Below are 25,888 nucleotides of genomic sequence, written 5' to 3' on the forward strand. Positions count from 1 at the left end.
TGAGATCGGCATAGAGAAAGTGCTACTCTTGCACATTCCCAAAGATTACATGTGCCAATCACTAAAAAGTAATTTTTTTTTTTACCTTTGCTGTCTGATCTTAGTTTTCTAATCGGTTGGTCACAGGCTTTTTTTTCCACCTTTCCTTTCTTGTTTTTTTGCCAATTCCTTTTACAGGGTCTTTTTTTCTATTTCTTTTCTCTCCATCTGTCTTCCCTCAAACACACAATCAGGTTCTCATTCTCACACACTATCTCACACATTCTCACACACACAGGCTCTCACTCACATGCAATCTCACACATCCACAGCTCTCACATGCCTCTCTCTCATATATACATACATACTGTCTCTCTCGTGCACATGCTGTCTCACTCTCACACACACAGGCTCTCTCACTCCTACATGCTCTCTTGCTCAAGCACAGGCTCTCACTGGCACATGCTGTCCCTCTGCACGGGTTGCCGAAGGATGGGCTCTTCAGAGGCCCTGATCTTCCCTGGCCGTGACATGGGAACTGCAGCGGCCCTGCTATCTGGTTTCCTCCTCTTCTTGGGCTGCCGCGACGTGGGATCCGCAGCGGCCCTGCTATCGGGTTTCCTCCTCTTCTCGGGCCGTCGCGACGTGGGATCCGCAACGGCCCATTAATGCTGCTCTTCTTCTGTACGCAGCAGATGCTCCTCCTCCTTCCTGCCCACGCGGCTCCGGCAACGTTTTTCTTCCAGGGCTGCACAGGCAGGAAGGAGGAGGAGTGAACGTGACCCTTTTCTTCGGGCCGTGGTGATGTAAGCTCCACCACTGCCCACCGATCTTCCTGCTATAGTTCCCTGCTTCTGCCGGCCCTGTGGACCGGGCGACACACCTCCACACTACAGGCGACACACTAATGTGTCCCGACACACACTTTGGAAAGCTCTGTCCTAGACCATATTGGTCGACGAGTGTTCCAAGGGGCCATGCTCATCTCCAGAATTGCTTCGTACCAGCTGTACATGACCCAATACAACAGGGTCATTTTCAAGCAGATACAGGACTTCTCTGAAACCCTGCCTGACCAATTCCAAGAACAGCTTCAAATCCTTGTCAACAAGGGGTTTGAGGCAGGAAAGCATGAGATAAGAACAGCTTACGATATCTTCGACACCTCTACTAGAGTGTGTGCAGCTGCCATTTCGGCAAGATGCTGGGCCTGGCTCAAATCTTCTGACCTTCGCCCAGAAGTACAAGACAGGCTATCTGACCTGCCCTGTGTAGGAGACAATCTGTTTGGTGAACAAATCCAGCAAATAGTGGCTGAATTAAAGGACCACCATGAGACCCTTAAACAGCTCTCATTGATACCTTCTGACTTCCCTCTAGACAGCCCTTCAGGAAGGACTCTTAAGAAGTCATTCTTCCGTCCAAGGAAGTACTATCCTCCACCACCAAGGTCCTGAACTACGAGGCCTTATCAAAAACCTCAGCCTCGCCAGGCCCGAAAGCAAAAGCCGCAAGCAGCTCCCCAGCCGGGGTCTGCTTCAGGTTTTTGACTTTCACTTGGAGAGCAGCAGCCTGATTCCTCTGCCAAGCATACCAGTGGGAGGTCAATTGTGCCACTTTCACGGCATGTGGCAATCAATCACAACCGACCAATGGCTGCTAGCAATCATTGCTCATGGTTACCACCTAAACTTTCTTGCTCTTTCACCGGACTCACCACCTCTGCAAGCATGGAGAGTATCCGACCACTCTCTCCTTCTGGAGCAGGAGGTTTCCCTTCTTCTCCAGTTAGGAGCAATAGAACCCGTCCCACTTTTGCAGCAAGGCCTAGGGTTCTATTCCCCGTACTTTTTGATCCCCAAAAAATCCGGGGGGCTTCATCCAATTCTGGACCTACGTGCCCTCAACAAGTACCTCCAGCGGGAAAAGTTCAAGATGGTAACCTTGGGCTCGCTTCTACCTCTTCTGCAAAGAGGAGACTGGCTCTGCTTTCTGGACCTCCAGGACGCATACACCCACATTGCGATATCTCCAGCTCATCGCAAGTACCTCAGGTTTTTAGTAGGCCCAAAGCACTATCAATACCGAGTGCTTCCATTCGGCCTAGCATCGGCACCACGAGTCTTTACCAAATGTCTCGTAGTTGTCGCAGATTTCCTCAGGAAAGAAGGTGTTCACATCTATCCCTATCTGGACGACTGGTTAATCAGCAAGCCGCTCGGTCGTCCCTCGATTTGACCCTACACACTCTAATTTCTCTAGGATTTCTCGTCAATTACGAGAAATCCTATTTAGTCCCACCTCAAACCTTGTCGTTCATTGGGGCACACTTGGACACCTTGCAGGCAAAAGCCTTTCTACCTCAACAACGAGCGCTAACCCTCGTGTCTCTCGCTCACCATTTGCAGTCTCAGTATACAGCAACAGCTCGGCAATTCCTCGTCCTTCTCGGACACATGGCATCCTCAGTTCATGTCACACCAATGGCCCGCCTGGCCATGAGGCTCATGCATTGGACTCTGGGGTCACAATGGATTCAAGCTGTTCATCCTCTGTCGACCATTGTCCACATCACCGACTCACTCCGTCTGTCTCTCGACTGGTGGAAAGATCAGAACAATCTCCTCCAGGGACTGCCCTTTCAACTACCAGATCCTCAACTCATTCTCACCACCGACGCTTCCAACCTTGGGTGGGGATCCCATGTGAATGATCTGCAGACACAAGGATCTTGGTCTCCAGAGGAAGCCAAACACCAGATAAATTTCCTGGAGCTTCGAGCAATGCGATATGCTCTCAGAGCTTTTCAGGATTGCCTATCAAATCACGTCATCATGATTCAGACGGACAACCAGGTGGCCATGTGGTACATCAACAACCAGGGAGGCACAGGCTCCTTCCTTCTGTGTCAGGAAGCTGCGCAGATTTGGGCGGAAGCGCTCTCCCACTCGATGTACCTCAGGGCCACCTACTTGCCGGGAGTGCACAATGTCTTGGCAGACAAACTGAGTCGTGTCTTCCAACCGCACGCGTGGTCTCTCAACCTCTCGGTAGCGACCTTCATCTTCCAACAGTGGGGTTACCCCCAGACAGACCTCTTTGCGTACCCTCAGAACCACAAAGTGGACAATTACTTCACCCTCATTCGCAGCATTCACTCTCAGCCCAGAGATGCATTCTCCCTCTCATGGGCAACCGGTCTGCTTTATGCATTCCCTCCACTTCCTCTTCTCTTGAAGACTCTCATGAAGCTCCGTCAGGACAAGGGAACCATGATCCTGATAGCACCTCACTGGCCACACCAAGTGTGGTTTCCCATACTCCAGGATCTTTCCAGCCGCAAGCACATTCCTTTGGGAATGGACCCGCTTCTGATCACTCAGAATGACGGATGTCTGCACCATCCCAATCTTCAGGCCCTGTCTCTGACGGCATGGATGTTGAAAGGTTAATCCTTCAACCACTTAACCTTTCAGATTCAGTTTCTCGTGGCCTGATTGCTTCACGGAAGCCTTCCACAAGAAAATCTTATTCCTATAAATGGAAAAGGTATACATCATGGTGCTCTTCGCAATCCCTTGATCCCTTTTCCTGTCCAATCCCAAGGTTTTTGGACTATCTCTGGCATTTATCGGAGTCAGGTCTTAAGACCTCTTCTATCAGAATGCATGTCAGTGCGGTAGCCGTCTTCCATAAAGGTGTCGGGGATGTTCCTATATCAGTACAACCCCTCGTAACACGTTTTCTGAAAGGCTTGCTCCATAACAAGCCACCTTTACGTCCTCCGGCCCCTTCTTGGGACCTTAATCTGGTTCTCGGTCTGCTCATGAAACCACCATTCGAACCTCTTCACTCCTGTGACCTAAAATATCTCACATGGAAAGTGATTTTCCTTTTGGCTATCACTTCAGCTCGCAGGGTTAGTGAGTTACAGGCCCTAGTTACCTATCCACCTTACACTAAACTCCTGCAGGACCGGGCGGTACTCCGCACTCACCCTAAGTTCTTACCTAAGGTAGTTTCGGAGTTTCACATTAACCAATCCATCATACTACCTATCTTCTTTCCCAGGCCCCACTCCAATCCAGGGGAACAGGCTCTGCATACCCTTGACTGTAAACGGGCTCTAGCGTTCTACCTAGACCGTACAGTTGCCCGCAGGAAGAGCCCTCAATTATTCGTCTCTTTCCATCCCAACAAATTAGGGCACCCTGTGGGTAAGCAGACTCTCTCCTCATGGTTGGCGGACTGCATATCTTTTGGCTATCAGCAAGCAGGCATTCCTTTTCAAGACCGTGTTAAAGCACACTCTGTGAGGGCCATGGCGACGTCAGTAGCACACCTACGATGGGTGCCACTTCCTGACATTTGCAGGGCTGCCACCTGGAGTGTTCTCCACACTTTCGCAGCCCACTATTGCTTGGACAAAGCCGGAAGACAAGATTCCATCTTCGGCCAGTCGGTCCTGCATAACCTGTTTCCAACGTGACGTTCCAACACCCTTCCGCCTGCCCGGTGGGGTTCAGGATGCCCTCTACCAAATTCCACCCCAGTTGTTGTGCCTGTTGCACGCCGTTGGGTACATTTGATGCATGTTCGGACATCCTCAGCTCTGTACTCACCCATATGTGAGGACTACCATCCTGCTTGTCCTGTGAGAAAGCAAATGTTGCTTACCTGTAACAGGTGTTCTCACAGGACAGCAGGATGTTAGTCCTCACGAAACCTGCCCGCCACCCCGCGGTGTTGGGTTCGTAACGTTTTGTTGTTTTTGTTTTTCGGCAGTGCCTGTAGCTTTCAAATAAGACTGAAGGGGGGGACCCCTGCTGGCTGCAGGGTTAGTGCCATGCTGGGCATGCCCAGTAGGGGCCAGTCAAAGTTCTGGAAACTTTGACAGAAGTGTTCCGTGATTGGGCTCCATCCTGTGATGTCACCCTTATGTGAGGACTAACATCCTGCTGTCCTGTGAGAACACCTGTTACAGGTAAGCAACATTTGCTATCTCCAACAAATGATTGAAAGGCATCCCATGCAGTTGAAAGAAGCAGGATTACTTGGAGCTCCTGTGAGGTAAAAAACTAGCTTCTCCTTCCCTCAGTTGAGTGACAGTGCCTAGTTCTTCAAATTGAAAACAGACAGAAGAAGTTAAGAAAAAAAAAGGTGTCAGGAGCTCCAGAGGTAATAGCCTGGCTTACTTCATCTGAGCTGGGTGGGCCAGAGGGCTTCCAGGGGGCCTTGGTTTGTTTCTTCTCCTAGGTTTTTTGTTTTTTTTGTCTCCCTCCTCCCACTTTCTCCCTTCCTTTCCAGCCTCTCTCTGTCTCTCTAACTTGCCTTTGAATTAGAGGAACTGTGACATTAAGCTTGGGCGGTTTGCTGTCACAGAGCTCAATATAAAAAAAAAAAAAAGGCATTAGAGGAATTGCTCCATGGCAATGAAGGAACTTAGGGTCTTTGTGGGGAACATTTCTCTGCCTGTTCAATACACCTTTCCTTTTGGCGTTACCTGTGCTTCAAAGTTGGGAATCGCTACTACCAGTACAAAGTCCTTCCATTTGGATCGTCTGCAGTCCCACGAGTCTTTTTGAAATGCATTGCAGTGGTAGTAGCTCATTTATAATGACAGGATAGTTCTATTAAGGACACAGCAGGAACACCTTCAAGTTTTGATTTGCACTCTGCAGTCCCTTGGATTCATGATACATTTTCAGAATTCAATTCTACAACCCATATAAGGACCTCATTTCATTGAAGCCATCATAGACACATTGCAAGCACAAGCCTTTTTGCCCCCTGAGCAAGCGCAAAACTTATTCAAAATGGCAAAGGCTTTGCTGAAACCAAAGCTCGTTGAGTCCTCATGCTTCTAGGCCACCTAGCTGCAGTGATACATGTACCATTTATGCAGCCACATATATGGTGTCTTTAATAGGGCTTGCAATCACAATGGAATCAATTTCTCCAGCCTCTTTACACGAAAATTTCTGTCACCTCAGACATGAAGGAAGAAATACACTAGTGGTTTTAACCTTATTTTATAGAAGGGTGTTCCCTTACAACTAGCATCGTATCAAGTGATACTAGTCGTCAATGCCTCCACTCTAAGTTGAGGTACCCATACCAGACAATTCAGGATGCAGGGTCTCTGGTCAGTCTAGAAAAGACAGTTTCAAATCAATCTGCTGGAATTGAGCAATGAGTTACGCCCTTAAAGCATTCCATTATATACTGAAGGGGAATAATATGACTTAAATGGACAACCAAATAGCTATTTTCTGTGTGAACAAACAAGTGGGAACTGGATCCTCTACTCGCTCTGCCAGAAAACTTTACACACTTGGCAATCTGGAATGAAGCAATTCTCCAGGCATTTTACCTGCCAGGAATTCAGAGCACAATAGCAGACAGGCGTAGCAGAACATTCCGGCCACACACATGGTCGTTAGACCAAAACATTGCCGACCGACTCTTCAAACTATGGGGTCTCCCTTGGAGCGACCTCTTTGCGATACAGCAGAATCTGAAATTTAAACCAATTTTGCTCCATCCAACCTGGTTTCCTCTGCGAAGCTCCAGATGCTTTTCTAATCTCTTGGAACACAGGCCCGGATATGCTTTTCCTCCAATACAACTCATATCGTGAACCGAAACTGAAATAGGAACAAGGTATGATGATTCTTGTCATGCTAGCATCGTCACAACAAGTATGGTATGTGTATCTCGTTCAATTATCCACAGAACCTCCAATTCAACTGGGGAATGATCCCTCCCTTGTTTCACAGGAAGACATTGCTCTACTACATCCTATACTACCATCTCTCAATCTGACTGCATGGATGTTGAACACAGTCTTAAAGCAGTGGTCCCTTCTGGGGCAAAAATCATGAAGTTCTTCTTTCTGCTAGAAAACCATCTACCAAGCACAACTACTCCTTTAAGTAGCGATGTTACTCAACCTGGTGGGCCACTCACCACATAGATCCCTTTAATTGTGAGCCATAACATTTATCATTCATTAGCAAAAACTGGATTTGCAATTGCTTCAGTGCAAGTAAATCTAAGCGCTATTTCAGCCTATCAGTCCACAGAGAATGGAAAACCCGTTTCCACACATCCATTAATATCAAAGTTCATGAAGGGCCTCCTACATCTGCACCCGGCAATTAAGACGGTGGGTGCCCTGGGACATAAATACAATTCTAACTCACCTGATGCAACCTCAATATGAGCCTCTAGACTCTGCGCCACTGAAATGGCAATTACTCTGCTCTTAGTGGCAATTACTGCTACTCGATGAGTAAGTGAATTGCAAGCACTAGTTCACTATCCCCCTTACTACAATTTTTTTTCAAGATAAGGCGATGCTCAGAACACATCCCAAGTTCTTACAAAAGTAGTTTCTGAGTTTCATTTAAACCTGTAGGTACTTCCTACGTTCTTTTCAAAACCTCATGCCTAAGAGAGAGAATGAATCTCTATAGCTTGGACTGTAAAATAGCCCTGCTATATTACAATCAACGTATGCAACCCATAGAAAAGCATCTCAACTTTTCATTTCGTACAGTCCCAGCAGGCTTGGAGCAAGTGTGACAGAGAACACCACCTGATTGGAATATGAACTGTATTCAGCATTGCTATGCAATGGTTGGCCTAGATCTTACCAATCCAGTCGGCTCACCAGGTACGAGCAACAGCTTCAAAGGGCGTGGGATAAACACTGTGGATCCATAAAGTCTAGTGGACATGAATGAAGAGTGGGTGGCTCACGGGAATGACGGCTACTACCTGTGGAGATAATACCCTTATTCAATAAACATGCACATAGTTAATGCGACTCCAACATTGCTCTAAGCTTCAACGGCAAGAGGAAATGTGGAAAAAAGGATTTGCATTCACAAAAAAGCGGGGAGTAGTTTGCTTGTTACGGCGGTTACTACCCCAAACCAAATAAGCCTGATACTTCACTTTCAATGCATATCCAGCATAGCTCTCTGCTTCAATGGCAGGGGGAATGAAGAAAAGTGGATCTATATACAGACAACAACCAACAAGGACTGAATTACATAGTCTGGGTAAACAAATAAGCATGGGTGTAGCTTGCTTATTGCGGCGGTTACTACCCCTAACTAATTAAGCTAGATATTTCACTTAGATGCAGTTCCAACACTGCTCTCTACATTAATGGTGAGGGTGGAAGGGAAATAGAACCAAAAGGTTACTAAGAGCCAAGAGTAACAGATAAGTATAAGGAAAAAAAAAAGTGCGAAGCTTGCTGGGCAGACTGGATGGGCCGTTTGTTCTTCTTCTGCCATCATTTCTATGTTTCTATCTAAAAGTAACTAGTGGTTTCAGGTACTCTGATTATCTTTGCTCTATATAGTGAAATGTGGAAAGGGAAGTGGCCTCTAGGGTTACGGGGCTCGTTGGATTAAGGAGGCTGCTGAAATTTCTTTGCCGAAGCAAGTACAGGCTCATTTCACAAGGGCACAGACTGTTTCCTGTGTGGAATTATGATTGGTTTTCTTTTGGAGATTTTTAAAGCGGAAACTTGGTCATTGTCTGAATCCTTTCATTAAGCATTACCACCTGGATGTCAGAGCTTGAGAAGAGACATCCTTCATCTTAGTGTTATGAGGGGCTGGGGTAGCATCCTGCCCTATGAGGGAGTAGGTTGGGTACATCCCATTGGTCTAGCCTTGTCTTAACTGGCTGAAGAGGAAGGTGAAATTATTACTTATCTGATAATTTCCTTTCCTTTAATACTGTAATACCAGGCCAAGTCCCTCCCTTCGCTGCAGATGTTTTGAACTAATGTATTTTTCAGGGAAGTTTACATAAAGGCAGGGAAGCAGAGTTGAGAATCAGAAAGTATATTGTTCCTTGTATGTACCCGGATCAGTCCAGGACAGCTGGGTTTTGCCTCCCCTCCAGCAGATGGAGACTGCTGGAGGGGAGGACCTCAGGGTCCTATATCCCTGAGGTGCCACCTAGAGTCTGTCAGTATTTCTCTGTCTTCAGCAGATGGTGAAGGTGCAAAACCTTTAGTCTGGGCTAGCTAGTGAGAGTTTGTAGGTAGGAGCTGTGCTTTATATTTAAAAATAATAATAATAATAATAATAAAATAAAAAGTCAGATGACAGAAGTTTCAGGTGAGTGTCTGTTTTGCCTCCCAGGGGGTTGTTAGTTAGGTCCTGGTGGGACCATCCCCCCTGGTAGTTGAGACTTCAGAGCAGAGGCTTGGGGACCCTGAGACTAAGTGGCTGAGAGAGATACTGGGGGCCCCGGCTCATTCTCTTTCAGCTGGGCCACGTTGACGAGCAACAAAGAGGCAAAACTATTAACCTGCAGGTACTTCTTTTTCCCTGGTCGAGCGGGCGCTCCGGGTTTCCTCCCGACGCGGATTTTCGCCGTCCGATCCATCACTGTGTTCCTGGGGGGAGGCTGCTGGTCGCCACGGTTCTTTTTTTCAGATTTGTGCCTAATCGAGGGCGGGGTGTGGCCTACTCGGCGTGCAGCTGCGCTCGCTGGGATCTGCATAGATTGCTTGTCGGGCGGTGAAGGGCCTTCCCAGAGACCGATTCAGCACAAGCAGGCAGGGGACAGTTCCAGGACGCGCTGGGAGCCTGGGAGGCCTGATCGGCAGCGTCAGTCCCCGGATCCTTTTCGCCTCAGTGCTGGGCCAGAGGCCCTGTTGCAGACCTTCAGGGATCAAGAGAGGGCAGCGCTGGGGGAGGGGATCTCCCCATCACCTCTTTCCCCTAGACCTGCTGCCCCTGGGGGTAGCGAAGGACCAGCGGGGGACATGGATTCCTTGGAGGAGGGACAAGAAAACGACTCTGATGGGTCTTCCTCATTCTCCTCGGAATTGGTTCGCTTGCTGCACAAGGACCTGAAGACTCATAAGATGGATAGGGGGCACAGTGGCAAGATCCCACGTCGGTCTTCCTTGTCGGCAGGGGCAGTTAGAAGTTCTTCTTCGCATAAGTGCCCCAAGTCACCTGGGGGAAGAGAGGGTCCCAAGATGAAGCGCCCTCTAAGGTCTCTTTCCTGTCCGGGATACAGCTCAGACCGGACATCTCAGATGCCAAGCGTTCTCCACAGGTCCTGGGAGAGGGGCTGGATGTGGACCCGGATTCTCACCTCCAACCAGTCAAGCAGGGGGGTTTGCCCACGGTGGAGGATGATGATCCGAAGGTTGTACGCTTGTTCCGGAAGGATGAGTTGGGTTCCCTTTATCCCAGCCATTTTAGAGGAGCTCAGCATCGACATGCATCCGGAGGATTCCCGTTTTGGGCTAAGGATCTGGTGATGGTAGGGCTCAGGGGCCCAGCTCATTCCTTTTCGTATGTCGGTGATGGATCTTTTGTTCAAGGAGTGGGACACTCCGGATCTCGGTTTGAAGGTGGGACGAGCTATGGATAAGCTTATACCCGCTCCCGGAGGAGGCGCTGGAGATGCGTCCCCAAGGTGGATGCCGCGGTCTCTGCTATTACTAAGAAGACAACTATCCCGGTCATGGAAGCCATGGCCCTGAAGGATTTACAGGATCGGAAATTGGAATTGCAGCTGAAGAAGATATTTGAAGTGTCTGCTCTGGGGGTTCGAGCTGCTATATGCAGCAGTTTTGTGCTGCGCGCCAGTCTCTGCTGGGTACAGGAGTTCCAGTCAACAGCATCCCTCTCTGACGCTGAGGCGACACATAAGAACATAAGAACATAAGAAAATGCCATACTGGGTCAGACCAAGGGTCCATCAAGCCCAGCATCCTGTTTCCAACAGTGGCCAATCCAGGCCATAAGAACCTGGCAAGTACCCAAAAACTAAGTCTATTCCATGTAACCATTGCTAATGGCAGTGGCTATTCTCTAAGTGAACTTAATAGCAGGTAATGGACTTCTCCTCCAAGAACTTATCCAATCCTTTTTTAAACACAGCTATACTAACTGCACGAACCACATTCTCTGGCAACAAATTCCAGAGTTTAATTGTGCGTTGAGTAAAAAAGAACTTTCTCTGATTAGTTTTAAATGTGCCCCATGCTAACTTCATGGAGTGTCCCCTAGTCCTTCTACTATCCGAAAGAGTAAATAACCGATTCACATCTACCCGTTCTAGACCTCTCATGATTTTAAACACCTCTATCATATCCCCCCTCAGTCGTCTCTTCTCCAAGCTGAAAAGTCCTAACCTCTTTAGTCTTTCCTCATAGGGGAGTTGTTCCATTCCCCTTATCATTTTGGTAGCCCTTCTCTGTACCTTCTCCATCGCAATTATATCTTTTTTGAGATGCGGCGACCAGAATTGTACACAGTATTCAAGGTGCGGTCTCACCATGGAGCGATACAGAGGCATTATGACATTTTCCGTTTTATTCATCATTCCTTTTCTAATAATTCCCAACATTCTGTTTGCTTTTTTGACTGCCGCAGCACACTGAACCGACGATTTCAATGTGTTATCCACTATGACACCTAGATCTCTTTCTTGGGTTGTAGCACCTAATATGGAACCCAACATCGTGTAATTATAGCATGGGTTATTTTTCCCTATATGCATCACCTTGCACTTATCCACATTAAATTTCATCTGCCATTTGGATGCCCAATTTTCCAGTCTCACAAGGTCTTCCTGCAATTTATCACAATCTGCTTGTGATCTAACTACTCTGCACAATTTTGTGTCATCTGCAAATTTGATTATCTCACTCGTCGTATTTCTTTCCAGATCATTTATAAATATATTGAACAGTAAGGGTCCCAATACAGATCCCTGAGGCACTCCACTGTCCACTCCCTTCCACTGAGAAAATTGCCCATTTAATCCTACTCTCTGTTTCCTGTCTTTTAGCCAGTTTGCAATCCACGAAAGGACATCGCCACCTATCCCATGACTTTTTACTTTTCCTAGAAGCCTCTCATGAGGAACTTTGTCAAACGCCTTCTGAAAATCCAAGTATACTATATCTACCGGTTCACCTTTATCCACATGTTTATTAACTCCTTCAAAAAAGTGAAGCAGATTTGTGAGGCAAGACTTGCCCTGGGTAAAGCCATGCTGACTTTGTTCCATTAAACCATGTCTTTCTATATGTTCTGTGATTTTGATGTTTAGAACACTTTCCACTATTTTTCCTGGCACTGAAGTCAGGCTAACCGGTCTGTAGTTTCCCGGATCGCCCCTGGAGCCCTTTTTAAATATTGGGGTTACATTTGCTATCCTCCAGTCTTCAGGTACAATGGATGATTTTAATGATAAGTTACAAATTTTTACTAATAGGTCTGAAATTTCATTTTTTAGTTCCTTCAGAACTCTGGGGTGTATACCATCCGGTCCAGGTGATTTACTACTCTTCAGTTTGTCAATCAGGCCTACCACATCTTCTAGGTTCACCGTGATTTGATTCAGTCCATCTGAATCATTACCCATGAAAACCTTCTCCATTACGGGTACCTCCCCAACATCCTCTTCAGTAAACACCGAAGCAAAGAAATCATTTAATCTTTCCGCGATGGCCTTATCTTCTCTAAGTGCCCCTTTAACCCCTCGATCATCTAACGGTCCAACTGACTCCCTCACAGGCTTTCTGCTTCGGATATATTTTAAAAAGTTTTTACTGTGAGTTTTTGCCTCTACAGCCAACTTCTTTTCAAATTCTTTCTTAGCCTGTCTTATCAATGTCTTACATTTAACTTGCCAATGTTTATGCTTTATCCTATTTTCTTCTGTTGGATCCTTCTTCCAATTTTTGAATGAAGATCTTTTGGCTAAAATAGCTTCTTTCACCTCCCCTTTTAACCATGCCGGTAATCGTTTTGCCTTCTTTCCACCTTTCTTAATGTGTGGAATACATCTGGACTGTGCTTCTAGAATGGTATTTTTTAACAATGACCACGCCTCTTGGACATTTTTTACTTTTGTAGCTGCTCCTTTCAGTTTTTTTCTAACAATTTTTCTCATTTTATCAAAGTTTCCCTTTTGAAAGTTTAGCACGAGAGCCTTGGATTTGCACACTGTTCCTTTTCCAGTCATTAAATCAAATTTGATCATATTATGATCACTATTGCCAAGGGGCCCCACCACCGTTACCCCTCTCACCAAGTCCTGTGCTCCACTGAGAATTAGATCTAAAATTGCTCCCTCTCTCGTCGGTTCCTGAACCAATTGCTCCATAAAGCTATCATTTCTTCCATCCAGGAACGTTATCTCTCTAGCGTGACCCGATGATACATTTACCGTCTAGAAGCCGTCTAGAAGCAGTGGTGGCATATAGTGCAGTGTATGACCTGTTGCGAACTTCAGGTAGAACCAAAGTGTCAGCTGTTTCAGCTCGCAGGCTTCTCTGGCTGAGACATTGGGCTGCGGATGTCTCTGAGGCGCAGCTGGGTTCCTTACCCTTTAAGGGTAAGTTGCTGTTTGGTCAGCAGCTGGAGGACATGATTAAGTCTCTGGGAGAGAACAAGGTCCATAGGTTGCCAGAGGATAGACCCAGATCGCGGAGATCCTTTCCTCAGCGGGCGAGATTTCAGGGGAATCGTCGTTTTCACTCCTCACGATCCACCGGATCTTCCTTTCAGCAAGGCACAGACCGCCAGAGTTCTTGGAACCAATTGTTTCGAAGGCACCGTCCCACCAGGGGCGGAGTGCCTCAGTCTCATGGAGGATACAAGACCACACAATGAATCGAGGCCGGTCCACTCTTCCGTTCCGAAGATCAGGGGACGGTTATCCCTGTTACTGGAGGAGTGGGCCAACCTGACCATGGATCAATGGGTCCTCAGCATCATCGAGCACGGCTACGCTTTAGATTTTGCTCGACCAATCAAGGAGCTTTACATGGTGTCCCCTTGCATGTACCATCAAAAGCACCAGGCGATAAAAAACACTCTGCAATGCTTGAGGAACCTGGGAGCCATAGTGCCAATGCCAGAAGAAGAGCTCAGGCAAGGGCGATACTCCAGCTACTTCATGGTGCCCAAAAAAAAGGAACCTTCCGTCCTATTCTCGATCTAAAACAAGTCAATCACATTCTGAGGGAACTTCGGTTCCGGATGGAGATGCATCGCTCGGTCATAGTGTCGGTGCACAGGGGAGAGTTCTTGGCATCCCTGGATCTGACGGAAGCTTACCTGCACATTCCAATCCATCCGGATCATCAGAAGTTTCTCAGGTTCGCGATATTGGGTCATCACTACCAATTTTGCGCTCTTCCATACGGGTTGGTGACAGCGCCCAGGGTATTCATCAAGGTGATGGTGGTGGTGGTGGCAGCGGCCCTACAAAGGGAGGGGACACTAGTACATCCCTACTTGGACGCCTGGCTGAATCGAGCGAAATTGGAGCATCTCTGTCTGTTGGCGGTTCAACGGGTGCTACAATTGTTGAGCTCTCTGGGTTGGGTGGTCAACCCTGAGAAGAGTCTCCTGGTTTCTTCCCAGTCCTTGGAGTTTTTGGGAGCTCGGTTCGACACGAGCTTGGGAAAGGTGTTTCTGACGGAGGAGAGGCTAGCCAAGCTCATCTCGCAGGTGGAGTCCTTGCTCGCCATGCCTCAACCCAGAGCCTGGGATTACTTGCAGGTCTTGGGTTCGATGGCTTCCACTCTCAACCTGGTGCCGTGGGCCTTTGCGCATATGCAACCTCTTCAGTCAGCCTTGCTTTCTCAGTGGAACCCTCTTTCCCAGCAATTCCAGGTGCTCCTGCCGCTGATGGACTCAGTGCGCTCAAGTCGTCTTTGGTGGCTTTCCCCGCACCACTTACTCAGGGGGGTCGATTTAGAAATTCCGACTTGGACAGTGGTGACCACAGATGCCAGCCTCTTGGGCTGGGGAGTGGTTTGTTGAGGAACAGCGGTGCAGGGCCAGTGGACAAGGACAGAGTCTTCCTGGTTGATCAATCGGCTAGAGACCACAGCAGTCCAGTTGGCGCTATAAGCACTTCTCCTTTTAATCGAGGGGAGGTCAATGAGGATACTCTCTGACAATGCGATGACGGTGTCTTACATCAATCGTCAGGGCGGAACCAGGAGTCGACAGGTGGCAATGGAAGCTCACCTCTTAATCTTCTGGGCAGAGGACCATCTCTATCGGATAGCTGCCTCTCACATTGTCGGAGTGGACAATGTTCAGGCGGATTTTCTCAGCCGCCACCAGTTGGACCAGGGAGAGTGGGAACTCTCCCAAGCGGCCTTTCGTCTTCTGTGCGACCGTTGGTCCAGACCAGCCATGGACATGATGGCGAGACTTCGCAATGCCAAGGCTCCCAGGTTCTTCAGCCGCCGACGGGAGCCAGGGGCCGAAGGAGTAGACGCGTTGGTTCTTCCCTGGCCAGGGGACATCCTGTTGTGTACGTCTTTCTGCCGTGGCCATTGGTCAGCAAGATCCTTCACTGAATCGAAGTGCATCCGGGCAGGGTGATTCTGGTGGCACCTGAGTGGCCGAGGCGCCCATGGTTTGCGGACCTTCTGATCCCTAGCGGTGGACGGTCCGCTGCGCTTTCCTCTGTCGTCGGATCTCCTGCGTCAAGGTCCCGTTTGTTTCAGAGAGGCAGATCGCTTTTGTCTAGCAGCATATCTTATGAAAGGCGGAGATTGAGGAGTAAGGGTTACTCTGATTCGGTTGTGGCAGTGCTCTTAGTCCCATAAGACTTCTACGTCTAGGGCATATGTTGGAGTCTGGTGAGTGTTTGAGTCCTGGTGTCTAGCTCAAGGAGTGCGGCCGACCAGGACTTCGGTTCCAGAAGTGTTAGATTTCTTGCAAGCTGGTTTAGCTAAGGGCTCGGCATTTAATTCCCTCCGAGTTCAAGTGGCGGCCCTTGGCTCCTTTCGTGGTAAGGTACAGGGTGTTGTGCTAGCTTCTCATCTGGATGTGGCTCATTTTCTGCGGGGAGTTAAGCATCTGCGTCCCCCGGTCCGGTCTCCTTGTCCCTCGTGGAAGCTAAATTTGGTTCTCTGCGCCCTTTGTGGTGCTCCTTTTGAGCCATTGAAACGTGCAACTCTGAAGGATTTGACGTTGAAGGTTGTGTTTCTGGTGGCTATTTCTTCTGCGGGGCGGGTTTCCGAACTCCTGCAGGGAGCCTTTTTTGTGGATCTCGGACGCCGGAGATTCCTTGAGAATAGTTCCCTCCTTTCTCCCGAAAGTTGTGTCCTCTTTTCATTTGAACTAGTCAGTGGAGCTCCCTTCCTTTGAGGGTCTCCATTCTTCTGCTCCTGAGTCTAGGGATTTGCAGAAGTTGGACGTAAAGAGGGTATTGTTGCGGTACTTAGAGGTGACAAACGGTTTCAGTCTCTCAGACCATCTTTGTTCTATGGAGTGGACCCAGGAAGGGTCAGCAAGCTTCCAAAGCCATGATCGCTCGGTTGTTGAAGGAGACTATTGTTTCGGCATACATGGTTCAGGGCCGCCCAATTCAGCCTGGTCTTAAGGTTCATCCTGGGCGGAATGCCAGCAGGTGTCGCTGCAAGAGATTTGTAAGGCAGCTAACTGGAAATCGATTCATACCTTTGCCAGGCAATATCGTCTGGACGTCCGGGCTCCAGAGCCCGGTTCTTTTGGAGTCAGTGTACTCCGAGTGGGACTCTCAGTCCCACCCTGGTTAGGAAAGCTTTGGTACATCCCAGCTGTCCTGGACTGATACTGGTACAGGGAAAGGAAAATTGGTTCTTACCTGCTAATTTTCATTCCTGTAGTACCACGGATCAGTCCAGACGCCCACCCAGGGGAAAGCTGGAGAGTCCGCTCGGTCGGGAGCTAATCATAATTTTGTTTCTCTGCAAGTTTTACTGTATGCCCCCCTTGTCAGGGAAAGATTATGGGCATGATTTCATTCATTTATGGAGTTTCACGTTTTTTCCTTCCCTCTGCTCTTTGGGGGGGGAGGGGGTTGGTTATTGTCGAAGTTATGGTTTAGATATTTTTCTGCTTGGGTACAGTATAATACTGACAGACTCTAGGTGGCACCTCAGGGATATAGGACGGAGTCCGTAAAAACTTCTCTGTCTCCCATCTGCTGGAGGGGAGGTAAAACGCAGCTATCCTGGACTGATCCGTGGTACTACAGGATGAAAATTAGCAGGTAAGAACCAATTTTCCTATTCACTCCAGGTGAATTATTTCGATTCATGTCTAATTCCTTGTTCCTCTGGAAGTTCACTGGTTTAAAAAAAAGAAAAGAAAAAAAGGAGAAAAAGAATGAACAAATTAGTTAATTGCTGGTAGTGTTCAGCTTGTCCAGAGATAGCTGGAACACACTATTCTTGAAGCTGCGCAACATTTACGATCCAAAGGAATTTTAAAAGTCCCTGAGGACCTATTTTTTTTTAGGATTGCTTTTAAAGATCTTATAGAGCACTGAATCCTCCTTCTGATGTCCTAAGCTATTGTTTAGAATAAGCAGTTCTTATTACACACTATAAGAATTTGCTTAGCTGTTTTTGTTTTGTCTTCTCATTGTATGTCATTTTATTATGTATGTGCTATGTAACCCACCCTGAACTTTGGAGGACATGGGCGATAAATAATTTTTAAATAAATAAATAGCTTGTTACAGGAATACTGGAAGACTGGTGTCAGCACAGAGGTATATAAGAAGTGAAATCAATGAGCCTGTTTAATCTCTGTCATGATTTGTAGGCTGGCATGCATAACCCACTGGCCTGGCGTTGGTCTCCTATTAAAGGAAAGGAAATTATCAGATAAGTAGTAATTTCACCTTTATTTCTGTGTACCTACTGAACTGTAATTGGGTATTGTTAATACAGTTCCTTTTTTCCTGTACATGCAGATAAAATGTGAGGAGGCTCATAAAATATATTTTGATTATAGGTGTGTCCATGGGAAAAAAGGGAGGAAGCAAACAGCAAAAAGCTGGAATTTGCAGTTGCAAACAGCGATCATTTGGCTCTTCTTCAGGCTTACAAGGTAAGATGGGGCTGCAGTGGCCAAAATCAAAGGTATGTTTCTGTAATGGATGAAAGCCCAAACTGAGCTGCTTGCATCATCATGTTTAGCTTTCACTGAAATATTCCAGACTTCCTCTTCATGCAGTCAGACCAGTCCAGAAAAATAGGTTATGCATCTTGACCAGAAGATGGAGACAGATAAACAGACTTGCTGTTGGCACCCTTATATGAATCTGTGCTGACCTCAGCCTGCTAGTATTCTCTGTCTCCTGCAAAGGGTACAGGTTTGCATCCCATGCTGTGGACTGAAGCCTGGTATAATGAATTGGAATTCTGTTTGGGATAGCTCCAGAAGTGAAAAGACCAGTTCTCTTTGCCTCAGTTGAACAGCACTCTAGTTGTCAGGCTTTTAAAAAAAAAAAAGACACCTGAGGCAAAAGCTGAGAACTCCCTCCCTCAGCTGAGCGTAGCTTTGGCTAGGGGGCTTCCAGACCAGGTTGGGGTCTTCACTCCTGCCAATGCCTCTCCCCTATCCTGCTGCCTGGTTGCCCTCCTGCTCTCCTCCTGGCTTGATTTTGGCTTTGTAGCCTTAGCTATTTAAAAAAAAAAAAAAAAAAAGAGCGAATTGGCCCTGGACAGGGCTTGTGCTAGCTTTTTTGCTGCCCTGTGCGAACAATTACTGTGCTGCCCCTCCCCTCCCTCTAGTTCATTCAGTCTCTGTCCCAGGCCCCCCCCCCCCCAAAAAAAGAAAAAAGCCCAGCAGCGATACAAACTCTAAAAACTGACAGTTCTCAACCCTCAGGTCTTCACCCCCTGTCCCAGAATCCATGGCCAGTGCAAGAGTATTAGATGCCCTAGGTGAACCTTGTAGGCTTGCACAATACACCCCCTTCCCCCAACCACCCCTGGCCCACTCCACACACATAGTTAAGAGTTATGCATTTATAGCAACATTTTACTTGAAAAATAACAAAGTACAGGTAATATCACTTACATTATATTTACATGCACTGCTGTAATGCCAACCAGAAATCCGTGCAAAAGAACCACTTGGAATCCATATGGCATTAGGCCTGTTGTGTGTGGGCTTGACTCTCTGAAAGCCCTAAAACATTAATACACTTTCTATTAGGAGAGTACCTCACCTCATTCACACATGTATAACTTAAACAGACCCTCATCAAATACAGAATAGAACAACCATAAATACAAATATGACAAAACCTGAACTGGAAATCAAAAGAAGCCAGACTCTATGCAGTGCAACAACAAAAAAAAACAAAACCCAGAACCATTACCATTCCTCAAACATCAAACAAAATCAAGAGATATAATAAATACATACTAATTTCAAAAACAGATGACAAAAGATCAAATAATTAAAAACTCATATATACAATTTTTTTAATGTCCCAAATGCCAATAAAATATTTCAAAAAAGGAGACACATCAAATAACACCTGAAATCCTCCGTCAGGGGATCTTCCCACTCTTCCTCCATCAGTGCCACCTCCGTTTTCCACGGATTTTGTTCTCCTGCTTCACAATGCTTACCTGGCCAGAATGGGCCAGCACCAGGAATTTTTGGTGGGACCTCCTCCTCCTAAGGTACCCAGAATGGCTGATTCCACTGAGGTCTTGGGAAATGCCCAGACCGTGGGGAGTGCCCAAGGGTCAGCGGTCCCGGGAACGGGGGTACCTCCGACCACCTCAAGCACTCTGAGGGTCCGTTTGGTACACCCCTCTGCGGGGGTGGGGGGGGAGGGTCTGTTCCTCAGCAGGACCCGGATCCAGATAAACCTTCAACTACGGCTCAATTGGAAGTGGACGATACTAGAGTCCTGCGGATCTTCCAGAGGGATGAGCTGGACCCCCTCATTCCACATATCTTACAGGAATTGGACATTGAGGCCCCTCAGGACCCACCTGAGCCTAATCCACCAGCGAAGAAAGGGGACCCCTTTCTGGCTGGTCTACGTCCGCCGTGTAGGTTCTTTCCTTCACATCCCATATTCCTTCAACTGTTATCCAGGGAATGGGATTCTCCGGAGACCTCCCTCAAGGTCGGCAGAGCCATGGATAAGCTATATCCTCTCCCGGATGATTTCCTGGAGCTTCTTAAGGTTCCCAAAGTAGATTCTGCAGTCTCAGTGGTGACGAAAAGAACTACAATTCCAGTAACTGGTGGTGCAGCCTTGCGAGATCTTCAAGATCGAAAGCTGGAAGTTTATCTTAAGACAGTTTTCGAGGAGTCCGCCCTGGGGGTCCGGGCAGCCATTTGTAGTTCCTTTGCTCAGCGTGCAGGCCTCTGGCTTCAACAGCTGCTCAGCTCCCAGGAAGTTGCCTCCTGAGGAAGCACTTCAGGCAGACCACCTGGAGGCCAACATAGCATCTGGAGCAGATGCTCTATATGACATTCTGAGAGTATTGACTAGATCTATGGTTTCTGCAGTCTCGGCTAGACGCCTCCTCTGGCTTCACAACTGGTGGGTGGATTCTTCTTTCAAGTCACAGCTGGGGATCCCTACCCTTCAAGGGCAAGCTACTATTTGGGGAGGATCCATCAAGTCCCTCGGAGAGAATAAGGTACCCAAACTGCCAGAGGATCTCCCTCGTTCTTCTAAGTCTTTTAATTCCACTAGAAGCCGATTCAGGAATCAATGTCGTTTCCGCCAGGCAAGGACTGCAGTTCCTCGTCAGCCATCCTCTCGATCTCAATCCTGGACTCAGTCCTTTCGTGTACGAAGACAGCCCTGCTCTGGTCCGGCCCAGGGGACGTCCTCCAAGTCTTCACAATGAAGCTATGCCGCCCACTCCCCGATCCCCAGGATAGGGGGACGTCTCTCCCTTTTCTACGAGGAGTGGGTCAACATCACGTCAGATCAGTGGGTCCTGGATGTTCTAAGACACAGCTACGCGTTAGAATTTGCTCAGCCGCTAAGAGACAGGTTCCTCTTCTCTCCATGTGGCCCAGTCCAGAAACAACTCATAGTCCGGCAGACACTCGACAGGCTTCTGGCTCTTGGAGCGATTCGTCCGGTCCCCCCCCCCTGGAAGTAGGCCGGGGACATTATTCGGTATACTTCGTAGTTCCCAAGAAGGAAGGTTCCTTCTGCCCGATCTTGGATCTCAAGATGGTCAACAGGGCCCTCAAGATTCCCCAATTTCGGATGGAAACCTTGCGCTCCGTGATAGCGGCGGTACACTCCGGAGAATTTTTGGCCTCCCTGGATCTGATGGAAGCTTATCTATACATTCCCATCCTCTAAGGCATCAGCGTTTTCTGCGATTCAAGATTCGCAAAGGTGATGATAGTAGTAGCTGCCACTCTCCGGAGGGAGGGAGTCTTGGTGCACCCATACCTGGACGACTGGCTCATTCGTGCAAAGTCCTCGGCCCAGTGCCACTGGACGGTCGACAAGGTGTTGATGCTTCTTCACTCCCTCGGTTGAGTGGTCAACTTCGCCAAGAGCAGCCTTTCTCCCTTTCTCCATCTCAGTCTCTGGACTTCCTGGGGGCGCATTTCGACACAGCGCTGGGCAAGGTGTCTCTGCCCCCGGACAGGGCTCATACACTCATAGCTCAGATACAGCGATTCATCGGTCTCTCGCTTCCAATGGCATGGGATTACCTCCAGGTCCTGGGATCCATGGCTTCCACCATCGAGCTGGTCCCCTGGGCGTTTGCACATATGCGTCCCTTACAGCGTGCCTAGCTCTCCCACTGGAAGCCGGTGTCTCGGGACTTCCAAGCCATCCTTCCTCTCCCGCAGGGAACCAAGGACAGTCTCTCGTGGTGGTTCAACTTGTCTCATCTTCTCCAGGGTGTTCCTTTGGACATCCCGAAATGGGTAATCGTCACGACTGATGCCAGTCTCTGTGGCTGGGGAGCGGTGTGTCAAATGAGTTCTGCGCAAGGGAAGTGGCCGATCAATCGCTTGGAGACCAGAGCAGTGCATCTGGCATTGAAACGCTTCCTACCTCTCGTCCATCATTGCGCATTCTGAACACTCTGACAATGCGACCACTGTGGCCTACATCAACCGCCAAGGGGGCATGAGGAGCCGGCATGTCTCTCGGGAGACAGACAGGTTTATGGCGTGGGCAGAGACTCATCTCTCCCGCCTAGCGGCTTCCCACATCGCAGGCGTAGACAACGTTCAAGCCGACTTTCTCAGTCGTCAATATCTAGATCCCAGAGAGTGGGAACTCTCAGAGGAGGCGGTGAATCTCCTGTTCCACAGATGGGGGACTTCCCTATCTGGATCTAATGGCAACCTCCCGGAATGCCAAGGCAGCTCGGTTCTTCAGTCGCAGAAGAGAGTACGGCGCAGAGGGGAGTGGATGCCTTAGTCCTCCCCTGGCCCCGTCACGTTCTCCTCTATGTGTTTGCCCCTTGGCCTCTGGTCAGCAAGGTGCTCTGGAGAATAGAGTCCCACCAGAGTCCGGTAATGCTGGTGGTGCCAGAATGGCCCCATCGTCCGTGGTTTGCAGACTTGATCAACCTTGCAGTGGACGGACCTCTTCGTCTGAGTCACCTTCCATGCTTGCTGCATCAGGGTCCGGTATCTTTCGCCCAGGCCGATCGCTTCTGTCTTACAGCCTGGCTTTTGAGAGGCACCAGCTGAGACGGCATGGATACCCAGAGGCCGTTATCTCGACCATCCTCAAGGCTAGAAAGATGTCTACCTCCATCTCCTATATCAGGGTATGGAAAGTTTTTGAGAACTGGTTTGCCTCCATACCTGTGTCGCCACGTACCGCCTCGGTGGCTCAGATCCTGTCTTTTCTTCAACAGGGACTGGACAAGGGTCTGGCCTACAACTCGCTGAGAGTGCAAGTCTTTGCCCTAGGCTCTCTACTTCATCAACGAGAGGGAACTTCCCTCTCCTCTCACCCGGATATCATCCGATTCCTCAGGGGGGTGAAGCACGTGAAACCCCCGGTCCACGCTCTTTATCCTTCATGGCGTCTCAATCTCGTTCTCCGAATCTTGGTCGGTCCACCCTTTGAACCCTTGCGTTCCCCAACCCTCAAGGATATCACTCTCAAGACTGTTTTCCTGGTAGCTATCTGTTCTGCCCGCAGAATCTCGGAGCTTCAAGCACTCTTGTGCAGAGAGCCCTACCTTCGTTTTTTCGGATTCGGGAGTTTCCTTGCGCACTGTGCCTGCTTTTCTGCCCAAGGTGGTTTCCGAGTTCCACTTGAATCAGAGCTTCCGTCTTTCTCAGCGGACGCATCTGCAGATCTACGCAAGCTAGATGTCAAGCGGATCCTCATTCGCTATCTGGAAGTCACTAATGATTTTCGCTTGTCGGACCATCTTTTTGTTCTCTGGCATGGTCCGAGGAAGGGGGCCAAGGCGTCGAAAACTACCATTGCTCGCTGGCTGAAGGAGGCGATCTCTGTGGCCTACATTGGAACAGTTCGACAACCTCCGGCGGGTGTCAAGGCCCATTCTCTTCGATCTTAGGCTGCTTCCTGGGCGGAGATGCAATCGGTCTCGTTCCAGGAGATTTGTCGAGTGGCAATTTGGAAATCATTACATACCTTTGCTCGTCATTATCGTCTACACATACAATCGCCTACTTTTGGCTCCTTTGGCTCTAGGGTCATTCAAGCAGGGCTTTCCGGTGCCCACCCTACGTAGGGAAGCTTTGGTACATCCCACTGTCTGGACTGATCCTGGTACGTACAGGGAAAAGAAAATTATTCCTTACCTGCTAATTTTCGTTTCTATAGTACCAAGGATCAGTCCAGATGCCCTCCCTGACTGTTTTATTGGGTTTGGGATTGCCTCTCTGCTCAAATTGTTCTTCAGTGCCTTTTTTTCCTTTGGCTGGTTAATGGTTCATTCTGCAAGTTTGTTGTTTGACACTGTTTTCTGCCTTTTGCACACTTATTTGTTACTTAATTCTATTGTTGTTGATCCATCCTGATTTTCCTCTTTGCTTTGATATACTCCATACTGAGGATTAGTAGAGGGTGCACTACCTTATAAGGAAGCATCCTTCAAAGTTCTATTTGACTCCATGTGCTGGAAGGGGGAGATAACCCCACTTTCTGGACTGATCCTTGGTACTACAGGAACGAAAATTAGCAGGTAAGGAATAATTTTCTTTTGGAACATAACCTCATGTAACTACAGCAAGGGTTATTTTTCCCCATATGCATAAACTTGTCCTTGTCCATATTAAATTTCATCTGCCATTTGGACACCCAATCTTCCAGTCTCACAAGATCCTCCTACAATTTATCAAAATCTGCCTGATTTTTAATGCCTCTGCATAATTTTGAGTCATCAGTGAATTTGATCACCTCACTTGTCGTGCCCCTTTCCAGATCACTTATAAATATATTAAACACCTGTCCAAGTAAAGATCCCTGAGGTACTCCACTATTTACTTTATTCCACTATGAAAACAGACCATTTAATCCCACTGGCTTTTAACCAGTTTGCAATCCACAAAAGGACATCGCATCCTATCTCATGACTTTCTAGTTTTGTTAGAAGTCTCTCATGAGGGACTTTGTCTAATGCCATCTGTAAATCCAAATACACCACATCTACCGGTTCACCTTTGTCTACATGTTTATTCACCCCTTCAAACATGTGAGGCAAGACTTCCCTGGGGCAAATCTATGCTGGTTGTGACCCATTAAACCATGTCTATCTAAATGTTTTGTGATTTTATTCTTTATAACAGTTTCCATTATTTTTCCCAGCACTGAAGTATGCTCGCTGGTCTATAGTTTCCCGTATCACCCCTGGAGCTCCTTTTAAATATCGGGGTTGCATTGGCTACCTTCCAGCCTTCAGGTACAATAGATGATTTTAATGAAAGGTTACAAATTAATTGCAATAGGTCTAAAATTTAATTTTTGAGTTCTTTTAGAACCCTGGGGTGAATACCATCTAGTCCAGGTGATTTACTACTCTTCAGTTTGTCAATCTGGCCTACTACATCTTCCAGGTTCACCATGATTTGGTTCAGTTCATCTGAATTGTCACCATTGAAAATTGTCTCCAGAGTGGGTATCTCCCCAACATCCTCTTCGGTAAACCCCGAAGTAAAGAATTCATTTAGTCTTGCCATGATGGCCTTATCTTCTTTAAGTGCCGCTTTAACCCCCTCAATCATCTAATGGTCCAGCCAACTCCTTCTCAGGCTTTCTGCTTTGGATATATTTGAAAACGTTTTTGAGTTTTTGCCTTTATGGCCAACTTTTCAGATTCTCTCTTAGCTTGTTATATCAGTGTCTTAAATTTCACTTGCCAATGATATGCTTTATCCTATTTTCTTCTGATAGATCCTCCTTGCAGTTTTTGAATGAAGTGCTTTTGGCTGAAAAAGCTTCTTTCACCTCACTTTTTAGCCATGCTGGCAATCGTTTAGCCTTCCTTCCATCTTTGTTAATGTGTGGATTACATATGGACTGCGCCTCTAAGATAGTATTGTTTTAACAATGTCCACGCCCGTTGCACACTCTTTATCTTTGTCTGTACCACACCAGGCAAGCTCCCACACCAGGCAAGCTCCCACACCACACATACAAACACACGCACACCAGGCAAGTTCCACCCCCATCACACACACACGCATGCACGCACACCAGGCAAGTTCCACCCCCACCACACACACAAACGCACGCGCACCAGGCAAGTTCACTGTACGTATCCGGATCAGTCCAGACTGCTGGGTTTTGCCTCCCTTCCAGCAGATGGAGACAGAGAAAAACTTGTAAAGCACCCCCTCTTAACCTGGTGTGCTACCTGCATCTCCTCAGTAGTTCTCTGTCTCCAGTAGATGGAGGTGGTGCAAAACCTGCGGTCTGCACTTCTTTCTGAGGTGTGGGTTAATCTTATAAATATCCTCTATTCCTTTTTTTTTTTTTTTTTTTTTTTAACAGGCAGCAGAGTAAAATTTGTTTAAAAAAAAAAAAAATACCGGTAAAGGACAATTATTTCAGATCAAGCACTACTGCAGTTCCAGCTTCCCAGGGGATTGGTAGTAGGCAC

The 25,888-nt window shown here is 47.8% G+C and overlaps 1 protein-coding gene across 9 annotated transcripts in view; it reads left to right on the plus strand.

Moving 5' to 3' along the window:
- DHX57 (DExH-box helicase 57) overlaps window positions 1-25,888 on the plus strand; it is a 473,349-nt gene that overhangs the window by 275,523 nt on the left and 171,938 nt on the right. For all 9 annotated transcript variants that reach the window (XM_029594371.1, XM_029594374.1, XM_029594373.1 and 6 more), the window contains one exon: window positions 17,793-17,888. In XM_029594371.1, the coding sequence (XP_029450231.1) occupies window positions 17,793-17,888 (96 nt within the window). The remainder of the gene's footprint in view (window positions 1-17,792; window positions 17,889-25,888) is intronic.

Source organism: Rhinatrema bivittatum, chromosome 3 (assembly GCF_901001135.1).
Source record: "Rhinatrema bivittatum chromosome 3, aRhiBiv1.1, whole genome shotgun sequence".
NCBI classification, from domain to species: domain Eukaryota; kingdom Metazoa; phylum Chordata; class Amphibia; order Gymnophiona; family Rhinatrematidae; genus Rhinatrema; species Rhinatrema bivittatum.